Raw genomic sequence first — 21,936 nt, 5'->3', positions numbered from 1 at the left:
TGCAGAGTAAACTGTATATTTCGACCACTGACTGTGATCCTCTTCAGCAGGTACATACATAGAATAGGAAGACAAGAACATATATACAGAGGGAAATACTACAAAAGGGAACTGTAGTGTATGTATATGTGTGTGTGTGTGTGTGTGTGTGTGTGTGTGTGTGTGTGTGTGTTGGTGTGTGAATATTGTAAATCATTGACCACTGGTACGGGGGAAGGCAGAACAACAAGAGCATTGGCAGCAAAGCCTCGAGATGAGTTGGTGAGGTTTAGGGGAGCTGTCCGTAAGAGGGAAGAAGTTGATGAATTGCTGAAGTCGGCGGAGACGGCGAAGACGGCGCATGCCCGAGGGTCCTAAAATAACCCCTGACAGCCCAGGTACTCCTCCGACCCAACCTCTCCCCCCCACTCCCCCTCTCCCCCCTCCCCCCTCCACCCACGCATACCACTCCCTGTATCTCACAAATGACCATCCATTCACTCTGTACAGTAAGTCACAGGGGGAACAAATTATTACACATTGCCCCCCTCCCCCTCTCCCCCTCCCCCCCCTGCCCCCCTTCCCACACTCACTCTCAGCCCTACTTCTCCCCTTTCCCCCCTTCCCCCTTTCCCCCCACTTCTCCCCTTCCCCCTTTCCCCCCACTCCTCCCCCTTCCCTCACTTACCCTCAACCCCATTTCTCCCCCCCTTCCCCCACTCACCCTCAGCCGCACTTCTCCCCCCGTTCCCCCCAATTTTTTTTCCATCTATCAAGAAATGAATCCTCTTGTATTCTCCCCCCCCCCCTTCCCCGTCGCACTCCTTCCTCCCCAAATCAATGTACTCACTATATATATATACATTTTTTGTTATATTCTAATTATTTATCGGGCGCTACCATCTCCCTTCCTCTTTGTCGTTCCGTGCTCAAGTCCCGTCCTGACATTGCCCCCCCCTTCCCTCACTCCCCCCTTCTTTCTCTTCCACATTTCAAGTCCCTTCTCCCCCCCCCCACATCTCTAAACCCATCTCCCCTCACATCTCTAAACCCCATCTCCCCTCACCCTTACTTCCCCTGTCTCCCTTGTTTTAGTCCCCCCAGTCTTCCTCCCCTTCTCCCCTTACTTCACATTCTCCCCTTCCTTCACATTCTCCCCTTCCTCCCCTTCCTTCACATTCTCCCCTTCCTCCCCTTCTCCCTTTTCTTCACATACTCCCCTTCCTCCACATCCTTCCCTTCTCCCCTTCCTCCACATCCTCCCCTTCTCCCCTTCCTCCACATTTTCCTCTTCTCCCTTTCTCTACATTCTTCCTCTTCCTCCCCTTCTCCACTTCCTCCCCTTCTCCACTTCCTCCCGTTCCTTCTTCCTCCACGTATTCCTCCTACCCCCTCCCTTTACCTTAATTCCTCTCCTTCATCTCCTTCCCCACCGTTCTCCCCTCCCTTTCCTCCCTCCCCCTTCCCTCTGCCCTCCCCTCCTCCCCACCTTCCCTCTCCCCCACCCTCCCTTTCCCTCCCACCTCCCCTCCCTCCCCTTCCCTCCCCTCCCCTCCTCCCCCCTTCCCTTCCCTCCCCTCCCCTCCTCCCCACTCCCCTTCCCTCCCCTCCTCCCCGCTCTGTACGAACGTCATCATGACCCGCCATACCTATGGCTGCCCAGTCGCTCCCTTATCTCTCTGGGAGGGGTGGTGGCTCGGGAGTGGTGGGGCAGGGTTCGAACCGCCCTCGAGGGACGGGTTGGCCCCTGCGTCCTCCACAGGGAGGAGTCCCTCGTCCTCATCCCTCGTGGATAGTCACGAGACAAGCACATAACCTTCTTTTGGGTTCTTGATGCCTTGCAATGCGTGTCTTTGTCAAGAAGAGGACGTTTTAGGTGCAATAAATAAACAAATAAAAATAATGTTGGTGACGATAATAATAATGGTCATGATGATGATAATGATAGCAGTGATGATGATAATGATAATAGCAATGATGATGATGATGATGATGATAATAATGGTCATGATGATGATGATGATGATGATAGTGATGATGATAATGATAATAGCAATGATGATGATAGCGGTGATGATGATAATGATAATAGCAATGATGATGATGATGATAGCAATGATGGTAACGCTTATTATAAGAGATAGTACAATAATTGTAACGATAGAAAATATACAGTATATAGAAAAACCCAATATCCTTCTTTCTCACAAATTCTTTCTTTCTCCCTCTCACACCCCTTTCTCTCCCTTCCCCCTCTCTCTGTTTCTCTCTCACTCTCTCTCTCTCTCTCTCTCTCTCTCTCTCTCTCTCACTCTCTCTCTCTCTCTCTCTCTCTCTCTCTCTCTCTCTCTCTCTCTCTCTCTCTCTCTCTCTCTCTCTCTCTCTCTCTCTCTCTCTCTCTCTCTCTCTCTCTCTCTCTCTCTCTCTCTCTCTCTCACTCTCTCTCTCTCTCTCTGCAAAAAGTTTGGAATACCTTCTTTTCTTGGGAGCTTTACGGAGACGAACAGAATCGCCTGGTTGTAACAAGAACGGAAAAACAAAATTGTTCCACGAAGTATGTAAGTTATGTGCATTTCGTCACCGTTAACCAGCGCTTCTGTCCTTGGAGGCAATTGCTGACCGAAGACGATGTGGAGTCATGGAGTTGGAGATTTGAGGAGTGAGTGAGGGCGCCAGTAGAACGGAGGGAGGGATAATAGAAGTTGAAGTTGAGCAACAGCATTCTTCTTCTTCTTCTTCCTCTTCTTCTTCTTCTTCTTCTTCATTTGAGGAGGAGAGATTAGTCTCGCTTTCACAAAAGAGTCATGCGTGACTCTGATCCGTAGGGCGGCATTGACGACGTCACGTGGAGTGTAATTGGTGAGGCCGTCTTCTTCTTCTTCTTCTTCTTCTTCTTCTTCTTCCTCTTCTTCCTTATGTTGTTATTGCTCTTCTTCTTCTTCCTCTTCTTCTTTTTCTTCTTCGTCTTCACCTTTTTCTTCTTCTTCCTTTTGTTGTTGTTATTCTTTTTCATCCTCTTTTTTTCTACTTCTTTTTCTTCTTCTTCCTTTTGTTGTTGTTCTTCTTCATCTTCTTCTTCTTCTTCTTCTTCGTCTTCATCTTTTTCTTCTTCTTTGTTTCATCTTTTTCTTTTTTCTTCAGGTTTTTTATTTCTTCATCTCCCTTTTCTCATCTGTCGTCATATTTCCCATCCCCTCCTCCACCTTCTCCTTCATTTCCTTCTTGTTTTATGCATTTGATGTTGAAGGGACTTTGGTAACCCCTACGGGCGAGACCCACGCAGTATTGGTTCACGAGTAGTGAGGCACCTCTCAGAAACTAACGATATTTACCTTTATCTTCGACTCTTCCTCCCTCGACTCTGCTCTTAAATATCTCTCTCTCTCTCTCTCTCTCTCTCTCTCTCTCTCTCTCTCTCGGCTCTGCTCTTAAATCTCTCTCTCTCCCTCTGCTCTTAAATCTCTCTCTCCCTCTCTCGGCTCTGCTCTTAAATCTCTCTCTCTCTCTCTCTGTGTGTGTGTTTCTCACACACACACACCGCCGCAATGACTCCAGACGCTTCGGGGAGTGATAATACCCCCCTCCCTCCCAGTAGATGGAAGCGCTGGTTAAACGGTCGCCGAGATGCAAGACCCGTTTTGAACGGAGCGCCCGGGTGAAAGATCACTGGCGGCGTCCTCTTGTCATTGGAATTTGGCGTCACGAGGCGCGGCGTGTAGCAGGTGCTCGGCGCGTATACTGTACCCGTTGTGTTTACGCGGGGAGGGGGGGGGGTCCTTGGGGGGGTTAGGGGAGAATACTTGGTTGGCCATCTGGAGGGTATTGGCTTTGTTCTTGTCCCACCAAACTCCTCCCCCCTCCTTCCCAAACCCCCCTCCCTCCCTTCACTCTAAACTCCCTCTTTGACTGTCTGGCAAGCATTTTTGCGCTGTTCACTCCAAGTTGGCGTAAAAGTGTACGAAAACGGGGAAAAAAGGAAAATAATATTAGCAGTTGGATTAACAGTCTCGTGTACGAACCCTTGTCCTACTCTAGGGATTTAGGTCTTACCTGCCGGCAGACGATTTTATTCAGACGAAGGAGGCTTCTGAGGGCCAAAGGTGGAAATTTCGTTCTTTCTCATTTAAGTCGATGAAAAAAAGGAAAATATTGAAAAATTAAATTCACTGGTAAATGAAAGACTAGGTCATTTGGCAATATTAATTTGTGTGTATTCACCTTGGTTCACCTTGGTCTTTGGATCACGTGCTGGACTCGTTCACCTTTTAATAGAAAATTAAGTAATCTGGCAATATTAGCGTCGTGTCCGAATGAGATTTGCAACCTCTTAAGTGTTGTCTTAGGTTTGTGTGTGTGTATATATATATATATATATATATATATATATATATATATATATATATATATATACATATATAATTTCATTCTTATTTTATTTTTGTTTTGTCGTTTTTTATTTTTTCATATTTTCTTTTATTTTTGTGTATATTATTGTTTTATTGCTAATTCGTATTATTTTATATTTTCACATTTTATTTGTTATTTTTTGTTTTTATATTCCCTATTTCATATTCACTTTACTTCTAAATTTTTATTATAACTTTCATTATCTTTAGATATATGACTTATTTTTCATATTCTATAAGTTATGGTACTCTTGATTTGTATTTTTACTTTATTACTATTATTTTTATGTTTTACTATTTTATATTATTTAATACCGGTAAGACATATCATACTTGATAACTTGGACGTGACGTTCCCGAGGGATTAGGTCTGAAGTGGGATGAAATCGATCCCATTTTTCTCAGCGTCAGCCCAGGGAGGGGTCAACGAATGGAATAAGATCTTAATAACCATGTCGTTAGCGCTGAAACAATGGGTTGTTTTAAGACAAGACGAGGTGATTTTATGGAACTACCTAGTGTAGGCCTTATGGTCTCTTTCAGTCTCCTCCATATTTATGTTCTTAGACTTAGTAATCATGTCGTGAGCGCTGAAACTATTGGTTGTTTTAAGAGATAACTTTATGGATGGGGTTGAACGATGGTAAGGGACATGGAAGTACCCAGTATAGGCCTTATGGTCTCTTGGAGTCTATTACGTTCATATGTTCTTAGACCTAGTAACCGTGTCGTTTGCGCTGAAACCATTGGTTTTTTTAAGAGATAACTTTATGGATAGGGTTGAACGATGGTAAGGGACATGGAACTACCCAGTATAGGCCTTATGGTCTCTTGGAGTCTCTTACGGTTTTATGAAACACCCTTTGCTTCATGTCGACCCTCGACAGGGGGAAGTGAGGACTCTCATGTCGTCCCGGCTGCCCAGAGAGGCTCTCCACCTCAAACCAAGAGGTTCATTACTGAGTCATCGAACGATATATTTTTTTTCTTTTTCTCTTCACGGTTAGGGAATGTTGCTTTGGCTGCCGTCAAGTGATTTTATTCAGTCTGGACGAACCCTCCCCCGCTCCCCCCTTGCGTAGTGTAGGGTGAACTGCGCATTGTGGGTAGAGCGGGCACCCCGCAACAAGCATAGCCCAAGTGCCCCGCCCTCTTTCCCCCTCCTACTCCTCCTCCTCCTCCTCCTCCTCCTCCTCCTACGCCTCCTCCTCCCCCTCGGGCATCTCCTCTCCACCTTAAGAATTTGACCACTTAAGCCACAGTCTCGCCCTCCTTCGAAGCACCTAGGCCAACCCCTCCCCCCCACACACATTCCCCCTGACTCCCTCCCTTACTCCACTTCACCACCACCAACAACTCCTCCAATACCTCCACCACCACTACCACAATTACTACCACCACCACCACCTCCACCAGAACTATATTCTCCTCCTCTCCTCCTCCTCCTCTTTTCCTCCTCCTCCTGCCCCTCCTCCTCCTCCGCCACCGTGGCAACATTCCCCTTACGAGCGACGAGGGGCCGGGCCTGGCGGCTGGCACCCTCTGGCACCGCTGCCTGCAGTGCCCCCAGTCTCGTGTTGATGTTGGCCCCGCGTGCTTCCCCGTCGTGCTGCCCTGCGCCGCCACCGCCGCCGCCACCGCCGCCGTCGTCGTCTTCGTCCGCCCCGCGTCTCGGTCGCAGGTCCTCCTTGTGGCTCTCTTCCTCCCACGCTTGACCTCCCCGCGCTCAAGACCCTCAGACGTTCCTCCCCTTCGTCGCCGCCTTCGTCGGCACGGGAACAGACGAATGAGGACGTCAGGGCACGCGCGGAACTGACCACGCTCCTTCGGGGACGTCGTCGGGTCCTCTGTTGCCATCTTCACCTGACGAGGACGTGCCTGATGGTGGGGAACAGTTCCTGTGGGAGTCGGGCTCGTTCTCCTTTTCGGAAGAGTTAGGTCCTCGTCTAACCTTCCCGAAGAGTGAGGAACCCGCCCCTCCCTCCCATGCGCAGGGATGCTCGATCATCTCCTCCCCTGCAACGCAGCCTCCCACGCCCACGCCCACTTGGACCACACCCTCGCGTTCCACTGCACCAGGTCCCCCTCCACGTCTCTCGCTTCTTCCTCCTCGTCGCCCAGTTCGTCCTCGTCGTCTTTCTCCTCGCCCTCGCTGCCGTATGAGTCGTCCTCAGCCTCTCACGGACAGTCCCCGGACGTTGATCAGGACGGCGGCGGCGACGACGAAGGCGACGACGACGACGACGACGAAGGCGACGACGGAGGCGAGGACGACGATAAGGCCGGGTTGCCCCGCAGTGACTCCTACACCTTGGCTAGGGGCGGGAAGGTCGTGTCGAGCGTGGGCTGGAGTAGTAAGGGCGCCCTTTTCGGCAGCGGCGGCGTCCTCAGCAGGGGCGGCAGAAGCTCCAACAGCCTTGTGGTCAATATGCACACCCTAGAGACTCGACCTCAGACCTCGCCCTCGACACAGCAGAGCTCCTCCTCCAACGCATCCTCGAGTGAAAGTGATCTTAGTGACATCGAGTCGTTCTCGGGGTCCTCATCCTCCTCTTCCTCGTCCTCGTCGTCTTCGTCAGATGAGACCTCCGAAGACGAGTATGACCTCGACAGCAACAAGCGAGAGGGTAATCCTTCGGTGACCTCTCGGGCGCCCCCGAATGAGGCGCTGCAGGAGATCGAGGAGGAGGAGGAAGGAGAGGAGGAGGAGGAGGAGGAGGCCAGAAGGGACCAAGCGAGCCGTGGGGTCGAGAGGGACGAAGGATACCCGGAGGCTGGGAAGGAGGGAAACCTCTCTGAAGGAGGAGGAGGCGACCGAGAAGAGAACGTAAGTGGTTCTTGTCGAAGTGATGACGACAGCGGTGACGAGTACGAGTCTTTGGAGGGCGAAGGCTCTGACGACGACGACGAAGAGGACGCAGACGACAGCGACGACACGGAGACGGAGAGCACAGTCAGAGCCACGGGTCACGTCAGTTCAGAAGCCAACAAGGAAGAGGAGGTGGAGGAGGAAGAGACGAGAAGGGCAGTGGAGGCCCACCAGGAGGACCCGAGGTCCTCCTCGAGCGAGCCTGGCAACGACCACAACGACACCCTCAGCACCTTCAGCGGGGACGACCTCAGCTTCGACCGGGAACTGAGCCCGGGCGACGAGGTCGGTGCTCCAGCAGAAGGTGACGTCGAAGTCCACTCGAGTTATCAGGAGGCCGTGGCGTGTGGCGCCGATAAGAACCCAGAAGAAGCGGCGGCGTTGATGGGCCGAGGTGAGGTGTGCGATAAGAAGGACATGTGTTTTCAAGGGGGGGAGACATCCCCCGCCCCTGAGGAGAGCCGTGAGTGCCTTGACGAGGACGACCTCCAAGAAGTCGACCTTGAAGGAGGGCGACCGAAGAGGGAGGAGCCGTTGCGAGCTGGAGTGTTTTGTGTGAGCGGGGTCCCAGTGGCCCCCCAGGGCGAGGGACGGCGGGGGGAGGCAGCCCCGGGGGATCCTGACTGGCCGAGCCCAGGAGTCCCAAGTGGGACACTTTATTCTTCTCGTGACGCTTTCAGTCGACATGAAAGTGACTCTGGAGACAATATCGAGATCGGGGACCCCGGCGGTCGCACGGTGGGAGGCGCTGACGGAGGCGGTCGCGCGGTGTTGTTGTGCCGACCGTCGCGGGAGGGCGGGGACGCTGTGGGCGGAGACAATAGGAACAGCTGCGGCGCAGGCGGAGGCGGAGGAGGAGTCGCGAAACAAGATCCTGCAACACATGAGCCTCGTGGTGGCTGCAGTCCCTCGGCGGGTATGGTTTCGAGTGGTACTGCGTCCACGTTTGCTGCCAAGTCGAAGAGTCCTCGAGGTGTCTTTCGAGCGGAGGACGACCCTTCGACGGCTCGCCCTCTGAGGCCGCGGAGCCGGGAGTCCAAGGAGTTCGTGGGCGGTGAGGACGAAGTGACTGGAGATCCTCCCGAGGGCTCCAGTGGTAGAGAGAGGACCTTTGTTATCGAGTATCGCAGATCGACAGGCTCACCCTCAGGAAGTGGTCATGGGCAGAGCAACGCCGAGGACGTGAAGTCTCGGGAGAGGAACTTGGCCGAGGACGATCGTGGAGTTCCTCAGAAGTTTCTCAGCGGCCACTCCGTCTCTGCACAGCCCAGCACCCCATGGGCCAGGCATGATCAGAGCCGAGGAACTGCAGTTTCGAGGGCCCACTTCGGTGAGCGGGTCAGAGGAGAGGAGGAGGAGGAGGAGGAGAAGGAGGAGGAGGACCTGCGGGGGGAGAGGTGCGACGCAGGGAGTTCTGGCGGTCGCGGACCTCCTTCGGAATATCCGGACGATCGGTTACCTTCGAGTGGTTCTGACTCAGCGAGTCTTGTGAATGGCATCTCGGAGCGCTTTAAGAGCATGAGGGAGACGGTGAGCGCCTTCTCTGAAGTGGAGAGTGACGGGAGGGAGCGACGGCGCCGACTGCCTCCCCCTCTGCGAGGTGACAGGGCGACCCAGATGCAGATGTCATCAGGCGGCGGGGCCGCCGGGCCGGGGCGGAGCGGCGGTGCCAGTGCCAGTGCCAGTGCCAGTTACGGCTGGGAGTGCCGTAGGACCCTGACCTCGCCTTACGATCCGACGGGCGTTGCGGGTGACCTGTCCTCCGTGATCACGACCAGTCGTCTGAAGGACAGCGAGGTGACTTCTGCAGCGTCGACGGCGGAGGAGAAGTCGAAGGGCGGGGTCAGGGCGCATGTGCAGCAGCAGCAGCAGCGGCAACACCACGGAATCCCCCCGTCGTCCCCCTCCCACGCGGCGGGTGCCTCGCTGCTCCGCCACGCCTCGCCTAGGCGCGCCGCCAGCCCAAGGAGGATCCTTCACCTTCCTCCAGCATCGCCCACGTCGTCGTCGTTGTCTTCCACCTACAGCAGGAGCCTCGGCAGACCCAGCTCACGTAAAGATGATTTTGTCTGTTCGTGTTGTTTCTGGTCCCTTGCGCGCCTAGCTTTAGCCCGTGACCCCCCCGAGTGTAGTTGGGTTGGGTGGGAGGTGGGGGTATTTTATTTGTTGTGGTCACACCGCCGACATCTCAAATGACTCATCTGTGATCAAAAAGTTTCAGTCATCAAGGTTCAGTTTTCCTGTTCAGGGGAAGTGAGCTAAATCATATTTCTAAACAAACAAAACAAAACTTCATGGACAGATCTATATAGAAATATAGATATCTGGGTAGAAGACTGTCTTACCTATGTGTGTGTATCATGTACGTACACACACACACACACACACACACACACACACACACACACACACACACACACACACACACACACACATATATATATATATTATAGCTTCTGATCACTGTTACGTCATTTGTGTTGTCGGCTGTGGCGTAATACATTAGTGGACACCCAAACCTGCCCCATGACACATTACAGCATAAATGAATATTTCGCTATTACTGTATGGGCACCATTTAAAACTAATAGCTTCAAGAGAAAGTCATGTATAAAGGATGATGTCAATTACTCTACAGTGAAAGGCAAGTTTTGCTTAGTTCTGATAAGTCTTGTTTCGGGTTTGGGTGTTCGCATTGGGGATTGTGGGAAAGGGTTACTACAAAGCACAGGAAGGACCCACAGTTATACCTAAAGATAACACACATCATGTTGGATCATGATAAAAACAATTATGACGACCTGCTCGTATGTCACTTTTTTTTTTATTATTCTTCCTGTTGTTCTTGCTACTCCTACTCCTCCTCTTAGATTTACTTCTCATGTTATGGTTACATTTGTTTGCCTATGTGTGTGCATATGTATAAATAGATACATGTATATATATATATATATATATATATATATATATATATATATATATGTATATATATATACATATATGTATATATTATGTATATATATGTGTGTGTATATATGTATATAATATATATTTATATATATATATATTTATATTTATATATATGTATGTATATATATGTATGTGTGTATATATGTGTGTGTATATATGTATGTATGTATATATATATATATATATATATATATATATACGTATATATATTTATATTTATAAATATATATGTATATATATATATCCCCTCAAGTCAAGGTGTGGAATTGGGTATTGGATAATATTCAAATATAACCGTCTATTGTGATTGAGCTAGTATATTTATGGTGGTCATAAAGAAACTCAGATTATACCTTGTATAATATTTATGGTTATTTTTACTGCGATATATCACGGCCATCTGGATCCTTCGTGGAGCGGTGGTTAGCGTCCCATCCTCTGCCGCAGGAGTCCCGGGTTCGAGTCTCGGTTTATGCAATTGGGCAGTTGTTTAAGCCACACTTACATGATTTCGCATTTGTTCTCTGATAACGAACATCAGAGGTGCTGTCGACCAGTGCTGCCTAAGTCTCCACACATGACCTTGATGAAGCATCCTTGGAGAGGTACAGAGCCTGCAACGTCCACCACTGGATAGTCCGGTCACGCAGTTGACCATGAAGGCTGGTCATTGTGCCTCGGCGTGACGTGATCGAGGTCAGGTCGAGTCGGGAGGAGGAGGAAGGAGGTCAACAGGCGTCCCCGTTCAAGGTCAGCTCGCTTGACCTTGTTCGTGGCGCTTGGGTCTTCTCATGTTTGCTTTTGAACGCGTTCGTTTGTTGGCTGAATAAAATCGCCTGTCGACAAACATGTCGTTTGGCGTCAGTTGGTGTCAGGGTATTGTATTCGTCGCCGCTTTCTGTCGTGAGCACTGAAACTATCGGTTGTTTTAAGAACCGGTTAGACAACTTTATGGATGGGGATGACAGGTGGTAATGGGTATGGCACTACCTAGTGTAGGCCTTATGGTCTCTTGCAGTCTCCTTCATTCTTATGTTCTATATTGAAACATAGAAATCTCTCACCGTCGATTGATCTTGTGAGAAGAGTGGAAAGCCGTGCGTTGGCTTGGTCCGTATTCTTAAACTTCCCAAATATTTTGGGGTCTCCCCCATACCACCGTTTAAAGACTCGTGGGGCGATACGCGATAACAGTAGCTGGTAACTGGTGGGGATAATGGACTTATCACAGGATATTAACACAAATGATTATCAAAACTAAATCCACAGTCGGAGCAGAAGAAAAAACTGGAAGCGGGGAGTCTATATATTTCGACTGTAAGCTACAGTACTACTGAAGAGGACTGTAGCTTACAGTCGAAATATATAGACTCCCCGTCGGAGAAGAAAAAACTGGAAACGGGGAGTCTATATATTTCGACTGTAAGCTACAGTACTACTGAAGAGGACTGTAGCTTAAGAGTCGAAATATATAGACTCCCCGTTTCCAGTTTTTTCCTTCTGCTCCGACTGTGGTTTTATTTTTTATTTACAAATGTGCAACTACGTTTTTCGTCAGTGACAAATGATTATGTACAAACACATGACCGCTTATGTGATCTGACATCAAGCAGAACCCAAGAGTGTCACACTGTCCTGAAGGGAGGAATCAAAGAAAGCCGCAACCCATTCACCATTGTTAGGGCGTGCCACGGAGACCAATAAAATCGCTTGGCGGCAGACGGAACAAAAGGAAAGGTGCCACCCGGTAGGGAAGGGGGTTGAAGAGGCATTGTGACTTAGAGGAGTCCGACTAATGTCGTTGAAAACAGTTTGACATTTAATGATGTATGGGGTGGGGGGGAGAGGGGCCTCTATTATCTTCGTTGTGGGATGAATATGAAGGTCGGGGCGTCTCCTATTCAACGTTGTCGACATTCATTAGAGACGTTTATCATATATATATATATATATATATATATAATATATATATATATATATATATATATATATATATCACAGTGGGTTTTTGTTGATATATATATATATATATATATATATATATATATATATGTCTATATATATATATATATATATATATATAGATATATAATATATATATATATATATATATATATATATATATATATATATATATAATATGAACATTTTAGAAGCTCTGCCAAGCGATTCGAACCCTGACCTGTGCGTACATAATCACGAAGCCAAGAGCTACGTGCGATGATACAAAAGGACTGTACAAGTCCCCGACCACACTTCACGTAGCTACAGAAGACGTCTCATTTTCATCCAATCCCCATAATAGGCGAACCCTCCGACAAGTTGTGTACGTTTAAGACAGATTTATATATATATATATATATATATATATATATATATATATATATACCTCTGGCATCTTTTCCTATCGGCGTTGTCTCAATAGGGTATTAGGCGAAGCCGACAGGGCGTAATGAAGCCTTACCGCCGGCGCGCGCGCCCGGGGATTTGATCTCGAGTCTCGCGCTTATCTGGCCGGTGCCACCGAGCCAGCCGGAGTTCCGGGCGAGGAAGGGGGAAGAGGGGGGATGGAGGGGGGCATCTGGCAGGTTTGTTTGCCGAAGGAGAGATGGGGGTGGGGGTTCGTAGAAGAGGTTGTGGGGTTGAAGCCTATGGGGTTGAGAGGTGTTGCACTTAAATTTGATCCTTTTTTTTTTTGTTTTTTTTAATCACCCAGAGTAACTGTTTCATATTGTGAATAAAGTCATATGGGATTAGACGGAATGGATATACACGACGTCGACGCGTGCCGGTGGATTTAGCTAATAAAATCACCTGGGGATTTTGGGGGTAAGTGAGGGGAGTTTAGAGTAGGGGTGGGATTTTAGGGGGGGTTAAAGGGGTTAAGGGGTTGGGTGAGGGGATTTTTGAGGATGAGTGAGGGGAGTTTTTAGGAGTGGGTGAGGGGATTTTGGGGGTGAGTGAGGGGATTTTGGAGTAGGGGTGGTTAAAGGGGTTAAGGGGTTGGGTGAGGGGATTTTGGGAGGCGCATACCCGAAACCGGGATGAAGGGACTTTAGGGGGTTTGTAAGGGGATTTAGGGAGTTTGTAAGGGGATTTAGGGATTGGGTAACGATATTTTGGTGGAGGGTGATGGGTGGTGGATGGTGGGTGGGATTTGGGGGGACGAGTAAGGGGATTTGGAAGATAGAGGCGGGGATTGGGGCAGCGTTCTACTGCCGCCCAGGACGAGGAGGAGGAGGAAGAAGAGGAGGAGGAGGAGGAAGAGTAGGTGATGGTCTGGACATTAGCGTTCGTGGAAGTACGGACCAAGGGAAGGTGGGAAGCGACCTTATAACACTGGTGTAGAGAGGTGGTTGGTTACTGTTGCATCACGTGTACTGTAGGCAACCCCCCCCCCCACCACCACCACCTGGGTTGAGTACGCTAGGGGAGGACACAAAGACTGGTGTGTTCTCGTGTGCATGGCTCACCGGCACCCAGACAGCCCAGAGGTACGCAGAGATACGTCCGGGTGGATACACAGAAGGTTCTAGTGCAGTGTTTACTTTTTTTTTAGGCGACCCCCAATGTGATCTTCATGATAAGATCGCGACCCACTAATCTATTTGTATATGTGTTAGTGTATATGACTAGTTGTTGACTGTAAAAAGTAGGGGACAAGTATAGTAAATATATGTGTAAGAAAGGTAATGTAAAGTTATCAAAGACAAAATTAACATTATTGACTTTTATTATAACAGTATGAATATGGAAGCTTTATCATATGACTTGGCGACCCCAGGAGGAAAAACGCTTGGCGACCCAACTTGGGGTCGCTGCCCCAGGGCTGGGAAACAGTGTTCTAGTGCAATTAGTAGGAAGGGGGTGGGTTTGTGGTTGTAGTAGGAAGGTGCGGACTGGGTGTGTGTTGACTGAATAAGGCAGCAGGCACATAGGAAGGAATTGGTGGGAAGAGATGAGTCGGGGGAGGGTATGGGTTAACACCCTCCACAAGGAGCTGTTGCCCTCAGCTGAATGAAATCGTCTGGTTTTAACCAGAATAGAATTGGCAAAGAGCATTCTCAAGGTGGAGTGGTTCAGGGGATGGAGGTGGGAAGGAGGAAGAAGAGGAGAAGGAGGAGGAGGAGGAGTGTGGGTGTGGAAGTGGAATGGGACTTAGGGGGATGATGTCACGGCGTCAGAGATGAGGAAGAGAAGAAGTGAGGAGAGGAGGAGGAGGAGGAGGGGGGAGGAAGGTAAGTGGAAGGGAACGAGTGGAGATGTCACGGGAGCAGAAGAGGAGGAGGAGGAGGAGGGATATATGTAGTCATGATATAGTGATGGGGGATTAGAAAATGGGAAATGGGAGAGTATGGGCCAAGGAAGATGAGGCGGCCTTAGGCTCTTTGGGAGAGGGAGGAGGAGGAAAAGGAGGAGGAGGAGGAGGAATGTGCTTCTGGTAAAATGAAGAAGAGCGGCCGAAGGGGGGGAAATTTGCAAAATAACGAAAAAGGAGGAAGGATTGAGAGAGGACGAAGGAGTGGGAGGGGAGGAGAAGAGGAGGGAGGGAGGGAATGGAGAGCGCGTGTGTACAGCTAGAAGGAAGGTAGGTAGGTGTGTGTGTGCGTGTGTGTGTGTGTGTGTGTGTGCGCGGGGCGGGAGGCGGGCGGCCTGGCCGGCGCCGCCGCCGCCTCCGCCGCCTCCTCCGGGTTCAGAGCTGGTATGGCTGGCAGTTGAGCTAAGTGTGGCAGAGTGTGAGTGGGACTATACGACGCTGCTGGTCAGCACCAGTCAGTAAGCTCCCGGGCTGACCAGTACCCGTATCGGTGTGGAGGGAGGGTGAAGGTGGGGGGGAAAGGGTGGGGGGGGAGATGTTGTCCCCCCTCCAACTCCCCCTAAAGGGAGTCACCAGTGATGTCTCGTGAGGGAAGGAGTGAATCCCGGTGTGGAGTCGGGCCGGGCAGTGTGGAGGGAGTCTCCTTACTTGTGTCAGCCGAGGAGGAGCTGTCAGCACCTCGAGAGTGCTGACAGACGGACCCGGGGGGTCAGTCGTGATCACGGCGGCGAACAGAAACAACCCCGTCGTTGTCAGCCTGTCGGTTGTTGGGCTGACGGAGAGAACAGCTGACAGTTGTTGTAGGCGCTTCAGCCCGAGTGATGGTCAGCAGGGCAGTTGGTCAGTAGTGACATGTCACCCGCACGTCCCGGCGATGCAGTGTGGCTGATAATTAGGACTGTGGCGTCAGCGTTTGGTTCCTGGTGACTGACAAACCTCCCAGCCCCTGACGTGTCAGCTCACACGGGGGCTGCTCGATGTGTTCTGTTTGTCTGTCACAGTGACAGACAGACAGACAGACGGACAGACAGATAGACGAGAAACGGTCCAGATTCTGCAGGAAATTAAACTTTGATTTTCGGGTGATTTTTCCCGTTGCCCCTCAAAGGGGGAAGCACCCAGGAGGCGGCGACCTCTGTGGCGGACGGGGAGAAGTGCCGTGGCACTACTAGTGGGGCGCGAGGGTGGGCGTGGGGGGCTGGACTTGGCACCAGTGCCACACGGGCGCATGGGCTGCTATTGTGGGCGCAGGCTTGCCAACTCTATCTGCGAACTGTAAACACATTGGAAGTGGAAATGTGAGTAATACACGTATTGGCAACCTTCGTTGGCGGACGTAGAGAGAGCATGGGAGGGAGGGGGCGGTTGGTGATGCCGAGCCCTTACTATCCCTCCTGTTTAATACTCCTGTCGTTGTTCCTGTGCGTCACTTCCTGTGGCTGTCTCCCCCCAACCTCGAGGCTGGCTTCTCCTGTCTCTATAGTGTAACCGCGGGAATTCCGGATCCCGGATCCGGCACTGGCAGCTTGCAGGCATCGATTACTCTCGCCGTAGTTGTGACGAGCGGAGACGGAGGAGGGGGAGAGGGGAGGGGGAAGGGAAGGGGGGGGGCGGCTATCGAGATGACAAATCGTGGCACTGATGATGATGATGAGAGTGACCGATTATGGTGGTGCCAATATCCGCGGACACTTTTTCTCCCGTTGGCCCTCCGGACCCGCATGCGGCCGCAAAACGCCGCAGCCCGCGCGGGTGTCAAACGTTCCTGTTATAGGAGGCCTCCCCGTCATGTGTAGTGCCATTTGAGGCACTGAGAGGTGCCATAGGGCTTCCACGAGTGCCATCAGGTCCACGATTAAAAAAGAAAAAAAAAAAGAATCTAATTTTTAAACCACGTCTTTGGATTATCTCGCACACAACTACAGTATGATGGTAATGTTCCTTTCAATGAGGAATCAGATCTGGGCTTTCAGAGTCTCGGTGTGTTTGACTGCTGATACGCGCAAGGCCTTGATGATGGGCAGATCTCTGGGTCCGTGATCGATCCCTGAAGGGAGTTGTTCATAGGTTTGGGACCAAAGTTTCCGACGGGTAAGTTAGGACAAGCTTACCCGGAGTCAGTGGTTCCTACCTTTCCAATATGCTCTTAAAATGAACACAGTGTAGTGTGGGGACAAGGCGATTTAACACCCGGCAGTTAAGATGGTGTGGCCTTTTGGAATTCTTCTACGCCCCTCTTCCCACATTTTTTTTTTTTTTCATTTGGCACCCCCTCAAAAAAGAAGAAAAAAAAAAAACGGCGCTGTGACGTACCAGCAGTAGCGGAGACGCCTGAGTCATCACGTTCTTAGTTCGGTGTCGGCATCGTCAGGAGTAATACGGGAGGTCTCGAAGAACGCGCGGAACAGCCGAAACGATATCGGAGGTAGCAGCACATGTTGTTGTTGTTGTTATTGCTGTTGTTGTAGGTGTACTACCACACACACTGAGATTTACCCAACAGCCTCAGTGCCTCTGGAATGTGACGTCAGGGGTGACGGGTGAGGCCGATCGCCCAGAGGTCCTCCGACCCGGATATGTTGTGATTATGACTGTGTGCAGCTGCTGGTGGTCTGCAGGATGTAAATAATCGCATATTTGCGGCCAAGGATCGACAAGAGGCATCCAGTGCTGAAGTCAGTCAAAGTGCCTTGAGCGGTTTCAGCAATGGCCGAAGACATCTTCTGCCGAAGCTGTGGTGTATCGTATCGTATTCAAGAGCCGTAGGGCGCACGATATTACCGTGCACACAATATCGTGCATACGATGATATCATACTATTGATATTGTGTCCCTGATATTATTGTGTATACAATATCGCACGTATTATATATAATACCTTGCTTATATCGTGCGTACCATCGCACACGATGGTATTACGGGTCCATTGTTTCCATGATGGATACTGTCTTGTACCATCGTGTGCACGATGAATGCTTTCTTGTGTCATTGGGTGCACGATGGACATTGTCTTGAGTCATTGAGTGCACGATGAGATGGGTAAGCTACGGAGTCCTTGAATACGTGGCTGGGACTGGGGTGGTAGGAACGTAGGATGTGACTAGTTTCTCTAGTTGAACTAGGAACTAGTAGAAGTAGGAACTAGGAGTGCATGGTGCCGTGCATGGGTAAAATGTCAGATAACCCGACGCTGACAAAACACGCTAGTTAGCTGAAGGTGTGGAGAACGAGGTCGAAACTAGATTCACTGGCACTAGATGGGTGTTAGACCGATTCTTACTAGGTTCACCTTCACTAGACAGGTATTAGACCTGGTTGAACTGATGCACCGTTTCTAGATCAGTTTTGGACTAACAAGTGATTAGAAATCCAAGAAGTAGATAGTTGTATCACCTGTGTGTGTGTGTGTGTGTGTGTGTGTGTGTGTGTGTGTGTGTGTGTGTGTGTGTGTGTGTGTGTATTCCATTGTTTTACAGCATCACCGCCTCTACAGATGTATTTTTCGTCCATACTATCTACACCCACACGTTGGAGTGTGAATATCCCTTTACGTAGTGACGTCACTGTAATGTGTACATTTGCTAAATATAGTAGCAGCAGCTGAAAGGATGTAGCTGTTTCGGGTGTAATAAACAGGCCACACGAAAGGTTTGGATTAAAAAAAGGAAATGTCTGTTACAAACACAGCAGTGTCGTTGGTTGCCATGGCAACTTTGTGTTACGTTCGACCCAGTCAAGCCTTAAAAGTAGGCACCCCAAAGACACCTACAGCTTCCCTAGCAATTGAATACACACGCGCGCGCACACACACACACACACACACACACACACACACACACACACACACACACACACACACACACACACACACACACACACACATGTATATATATATATTATATATATATATATGTATATATATATATATGTGTGTGTGTGTGTGTGTGTGTGTACAGCCGGATTCTAAAGTTCGCCAGCATTCTTGTGTCATCTCTCTAAATAGATGGCGCTACTTAATGCTCTCATGGTTTAATTGCCTCTTTGCACCATTCCTCTTCACGATTAATTACCAACTGATATGGCAGCATCACGGTGTACAGGTAGCAGTTATTGCTTGGTCTGAGCAAGATGGACGTCGCTCCCCCCCCCCTCTCTCTCTCTCTCTCTCTCTCTCTCTCTCTCTCTCTCTCTCTCTCTTTCTCTCCCCACTCTTTCGTTCTCTCTCTTCCTCTCTCTTCCTCTCTTTCTCTCCCCACTCTCTTTCGTTCTCTCTCTCACCACTCTTTCGTTCTCTCTCTCACCACTCGCTTTCTCTCTCTCTTTCGTTCTCTCTCTCACCACTCGCTTTCTCTCTCTCTTTCGTTCTCTCTCTCACCACTCACTTTCTCTTTCTCTCCCCACTCTCTTTCTCTCTCTCTCCCTCTCTCTCTACCTCTCTCTCTCCCTCTCTCTCTCCCTCTCCCTCTCTCTCTACCTTTCTCTCGCTGCCTCTTTCCACACACACATACTCCCCACTCTCTCTCTCTCTTTCTCGCTCACTCAGGAGACGATTGCTCTGGCTCGTCACCACAAGTGGCACTTGTCCCTGACCACACCCTTGACCAGTGCCACGACAGGGCCAGTCAGTCGGTTGGCAGTGGTGCCACCACCGAACCCAAGGGGATCTGTCGTCGCGCTGTCCGAGTTGTCACTCTGCCAACCTCCTCGTCATCGTCGTCGTCGTCGTCGTCGTCGTCGTCGTCGTCGTCCAGGGCAGTTGTTGGCACTAAACCTTAAAACTTCGTCCGTCAGATTACTTTTCTTTCTTTCTCTCCCTCGTCCACACACACGCGCATACACACACGTGACCGCGCACACAAACACACACATGCACAGACACACACACACACACACATACTTCGTTTGCGGTGTACCATATATATGTATATATATATATATATATATATATATATATATATATATATATATATATATATATATATATATATATATATATATATGCAACAGTAATCACATAAACACGTGAATAAAGAATATATATATATGTATATATATATGTATATATATATGTATATATATATATATATATATATATATATATATATATATATATACACACACACATATATATACACACACACATATATATACACGTTATTCGGACTAACGCCAGATCCATTTATTCTGCCAAGTAGTCCTCGTTTTGGTCTGTGAAGTGGTACTCGTATTGGAGTGGTCGATCTCAAGGTCTGTATAAGAACAGGGCTATTCATGTGCGGCGAGGAAGGCATGAGAGGTGACGTCATTACGAAGAGGTTATTGAACTTTTTTTTTTGAGGTGGTTGGGTACTTCAGGTGTACCAGGTCATTGATGCCGTCAGGCGATTTTATTTACTTGTGTGTGTGTATGTGTGTGATTCACCTTGGCCTTTTGGACCACGTGTTGGACTCGTGATCGACAGCTATTTCCCTCCCGGAAGAGAGCTCAGACCTCGTATGACCGATCTATGGGTAATACTGTGACCTTACACGCACACACACCACCAACTCCGCCCATGAGAGTTGGAATAACGATTCGAAGTGAAGCGATACTGAAATTATTTCAGCCCTGGGCTGGATTTGAACCCAGATCTCCGTAATGCCAGCCGAAATCTCTAACCACAGTGCCACGAGGTGTGTGTGTGTGTGTGTGTGTGTGTGTGTGTGTGTGTGTGTGTGTGTGTGTGTGTGCTAGTATCATCACTGGAGGTTGGAGGTGTGTTCTCATCATTTCCAGTCTGGAATGGAAAGGAAATTTGACAAAACCATGGTAACCACAGAGGCTAATCCTGGAAGTGTGTCAATAACGGGAATAGAAGGTCGTCTATGGCTCGTTTCACTCGTATCGACTTTTCGCCGTGCGCCGTGAACGACACGACGTCGTGCTCTCCAATAACCATGGGTGTGGATGGACGCTTTCACACGTGACGACCACGCGTGTAAGCGTCCATAGATACCCATTGTTTTTTGAGAGCACGACGTCGTGTCGTGCACGGCGAAAAGTCGATACGTGTGAAATGAGCTTATGAGGATGTCGGCGGCCTCAGTAGCCTGCTTTCACGGCTAGGGAACCCCCGACTCCAAGGTCTTTCGCGTGCTCATCGAACCCCGGTTCGAGTCTCGACAGAAACTACTCGTGGCTTATGGGCGTTTTGAGTTGGCACTCACACCCGGTGGAGAGGCGAAGACAATGGGAGTTTTGGTCTCCAGAATGAAAGATCAAACTCGAGGGATTTGTGGCTTCGTTGGGCGCAACAGAAGGGCGTTTTGCTCATCTCTGTACGCGGCCTGATAGACGGCTGCGAATGCCGCACGGGTTTTTGAGTGTAGTCTTGGTCCGGCTGTCTGGTGCAGGACAAGGTACCATGGCTTCTATGCATTCTTTAACATGTGTGTGTGTGTGTGTGTGTGTGTGTATATATATATATATATATATATATATATATATATATATATATACACACACACACATATATATCTGAAGTGAATCGCTAGTACCAGCGAGAACCATACAAATAGCCTCCGACAGTCGCCCCGAGAATCAAACCGGGTTTTTACCTAATGCTCATTCGGCAAGGTGTGTGTTTGACATCAAGTGAAATCCTGGTTTGATTCCCGGGGCGACTGTCAGGAATCATATATATGTATATATATATATATATATATATATATATGTATATGTATATGTATATATATATATATATATATATATATATATATATATATGTGTGTGTGTGTGTGTGTGTGCGTACAAAGCCTTACGATTCAAAGTCGCGTCTGAGGGAATATTTGGCTGAACGACCTTGCGACGATAGGGTCATGGGATGCCCATTGGAGAGGTCGTGTGTTGTCAGCCAGGGGAGGGCGAAGGGCAACGAGGAGCTGAGGTGGGCAAAGATAATGGGCGGGTTTTGGTCCTTTTGGATGGGCGTGGGATGCGTGTTGGGTGGGCGTCGAGTGGGCGTGTGCTTTGACACGGCAAACCCTCTAATAATGGGGAAAGGGTCTTTCGGTGCATCCATTATCATAATAGTTGCTGTTATTATTATTATTATTATTGTTATTATTATTATTATTATTATTATTGTTGTTGTTGATATTGTAAGTATAATTTATTTTGTTATTATTGTATTGTATTTATTGTTATTGTTATTACTATTATTATTTTTATGATTATTGTTGTTGTTATTATTATTAATATTATTATTATTATTATTATTATTATTTATTGTTATTATTGTTTTTACCTCTATTATTACTACTACCACTATTGTTGATATTGTCGAACTCGAGATGCGAATCAGGCCAGAGGAATTGGAAGGAGGAGACGGCGAGCCCGGGGCCGATTTCCCACG

The 21,936-nt window shown here is 48.9% G+C and overlaps 1 protein-coding gene across 7 annotated transcripts in view; it reads left to right on the top strand.

Moving 5' to 3' along the window:
• Positions 1-5,770: 5,770 nt before the first annotated feature.
• Liprin-beta (liprin-beta 1) overlaps positions 5,771-21,936 on the top strand; it is a 106,841-nt gene continuing 90,675 nt past the window's right edge. For 2 of the 7 annotated variants that reach the window (XM_076206162.1, XM_076206161.1), the window contains exon 1: positions 5,778-9,307. In XM_076206162.1, the coding sequence (XP_076062277.1) occupies positions 6,382-9,307 (2,926 nt within the window). In that variant the 5' untranslated portion in view covers positions 5,778-6,381. Of the gene's footprint in view, positions 9,308-21,936 lie in introns of all 7 variants that reach the window. The other 5 variants (XM_076206163.1, XM_076206159.1, XM_076206158.1 and 2 more) reach the window with 5 other exon arrangements.

Source organism: Oratosquilla oratoria, chromosome 22, assembly GCF_046742065.1.
Source record: "Oratosquilla oratoria isolate Oo_2021 chromosome 22, ASM4674206v1, whole genome shotgun sequence".
Lineage (NCBI taxonomy): Eukaryota > Metazoa > Arthropoda > Malacostraca > Stomatopoda > Squillidae > Oratosquilla > Oratosquilla oratoria.
Note: the sequence above shows the minus strand (reverse complement) of the source record. Positions and strands in the feature narration are given on the sequence as shown.